Below are 2,453 nucleotides of genomic sequence, written 5' to 3'. Positions count from 1 at the left end.
TTGGTTAAAATTTATAAAATTTATTTAAAAATTTAAAAATTATAAAATTTATTTAAAAATTTAAAATTTATAAAATTTATTTTAAAATTTAAAATTTATATATTTTAAATGAAGAAAAAATTAATTTAGAATTTTATATAATCAAATTTATATAGAATTAGTTATAATTTAAATGAAATTTTAACAAAATAGATTGAATTTTCAAATAAATTTCAGATTAGTAAGTTAATGTATTTCATAATATTAAAATATTTCTTTTAATTTTATTATTTCTATTTAATTTTATTATTTTCTTTTAAATAAAATAATTTTTTTAATAAATTTTAATCAAACATAGCATTAATATAAAATAAATGATAAATAATTGTTACTTATAATTGTAATATCAAGATCAGGCTCAAAATTTGCAACATTATTTGACCATATTGCTTTGAAGACTTCCAAAGGTCGCAAGTCCTTTGAATTTGGGAATAAGTGATGGACTGAAAATGAAGGGCTTATTTCGTTTGATAGATAAATTGTACTTATTGTTGAAATATTTATAAAAATTATTACAAAAATAAAATTAAAAATTTAAATTTTATTAATAAAATACTTTTAATTTTAAATATCATAATTACTTAACTATTAAATATAATTTTAAAATAAAAATTATTTATTATAAATTATATAAAATTAACTTAAAATAAATTATTATTGATAATTTTTTATTAATTTTTTTAAAATAAAGCTGATATAATTAAGAACTGATTAAAATTAAATCGGCTATCGGCTGTTAACTTTTAAATTTTTATCGCACACTTTAAAAATAAATATTCAATATAAATCAGCTATTAACCCACAAAATTTATGAACCAAACAGAATCCGTTCATTCTTAAAGCTAGCAAAAAATTAAATGAGATTGACCGTGCAGGGGACCCTAAGTGCAATTCCACCTTAGTCTCTCGCCTAACACGTCTGCTTGCCAACGGTGGCTCAGTCCTCATCGGTTCAAAATGATAATAATATAATAACAATAATTAATGCTCAGAAGCGGCCACAGAAGGCCCAGAGCCGCATAAGTCAAAAGGCAAACTTCATCAGTGAACATTCAAGATCCAAACCATGAAGGAGATATGGAACAGAATGGAGAACTGGGAAGCTATTGCTTTACACTTTCTTCACTAAATTTAGTACAGAATCACAAAATCAAAGAAAAAAAAAACAAAAATTTTAACAATTTCAGACTTGAATTTGCAGAATTAAATGGTGATGTTTAGATGCATAAAGAAAAGACCAGGGATTTATGGCTTGTGGAATTTATTTTTTTATTTGCTTCCACATATATAAATAGAGTTCTTAAAGATTACTTTTATGGCTTTTCTTTTACCATACATATTACTTTACCCAGAAACTCAAAAATGAAGAACAAGCAGTACAATTGAAAAAGAACCGCACACATAAAGGCTCTTTCTGTGATCTTCTCTTTTTCTTTTTCGGGAAAAAGATGAGAAGAAAGATTGAAAACCAAATAAAGAGTCTTTCAAGAAGGATGAACCTTGTTGGAGGAAAGTCCTTTCCAGGCAGATTTCATGGAAGCAGTAGCAGTATTAAGGGCAGCTTCAATATACTTCTTGGAAGCAATAGTTGCAGCTTTTTCCATTACATTTCCCATTTTTCTTGCAGTTTCACCTGTTCTTTCTAGGCTATCCAGCTCTGCCTTTGCCATTCTCTCCATTTCCTCTTCAAATCGCCTGAATTCATCCATGGCGCTTTCCATTACCGAATCAAGATAATCCTCAGCTCGATCCATGGCCTTTTCTGCCTCTTGCACTTCTTTTTCTTGCGCAAGTTCCATTGCTGCCCATGACCTGTATGCTTCTATCTCAAACAGCTTCATCAGGTCTTCGATCGTTGAGGGATCGAAGTCTTTATCCTGCAAGGCTTGGTTTGATAGTAAGGTGAACTGGGAGAGGAGAGCTTCCATGTTTAATCTGGGTGTTCTTGTAATCTGAATCGAAAGTGAACTTTTAGATCTAGTTAATGGCTATAATGTTCTTGAATAAATTAGGTTAGTGGGTGTAGAATCATATAAAGTTAGATAGCTATGCTCCTTTTTCTGCACAGTACATGAGGCCAAAATGAGAAAGGTGGATACTAATGATACTAATTTTTCTTTTTTTCTTTTTTAAAAAAAGAAAATAAATAAATAAAAATATTTACTTTTACTAATGATACTAATTAGGATAATTAGGTCACACTATGTTATGTCCTTTTTCTAGACACTGTTTTTTCTTCTTTCTTAAAAAGTTAAATGGTGATGGAATAAACTTTTTTTACTCCCAGTGTGTTTATAATTTTTTTTTTATAACTCTTACCTATGCGTCTTAACGAATAATAAAGTAATATATATTATATTTTAATATTAAATAATTAATATATATTTAATTATTTAAATTAATAAAATATATAT

At 26.9% G+C, this 2,453-nt stretch overlaps 1 protein-coding gene across 1 annotated transcript; it reads right to left on the bottom strand.

Moving 5' to 3' along the window:
• Window positions 1-1,283: 1,283 nt before the first annotated feature.
• LOC8261781 lies at window positions 1,284-2,126 on the bottom strand. Its single transcript, XM_015728402.3, has one exon. The coding sequence runs from the start codon at window positions 1,965-1,967 to the stop codon at window positions 1,524-1,526; it is 444 nt and encodes a 147-aa protein (XP_015583888.1). The 5' UTR covers window positions 1,968-2,126; the 3' UTR covers window positions 1,284-1,523.
• Between the last annotated feature and the right edge of the window lie 327 nt (window positions 2,127-2,453).

This window comes from Ricinus communis, chromosome 6 (assembly GCF_019578655.1).
Source record: "Ricinus communis isolate WT05 ecotype wild-type chromosome 6, ASM1957865v1, whole genome shotgun sequence".
NCBI classification, from domain to species: domain Eukaryota; kingdom Viridiplantae; phylum Streptophyta; class Magnoliopsida; order Malpighiales; family Euphorbiaceae; genus Ricinus; species Ricinus communis.
Note: the sequence above shows the minus strand (reverse complement) of the source record. Positions and strands in the feature narration are given on the sequence as shown.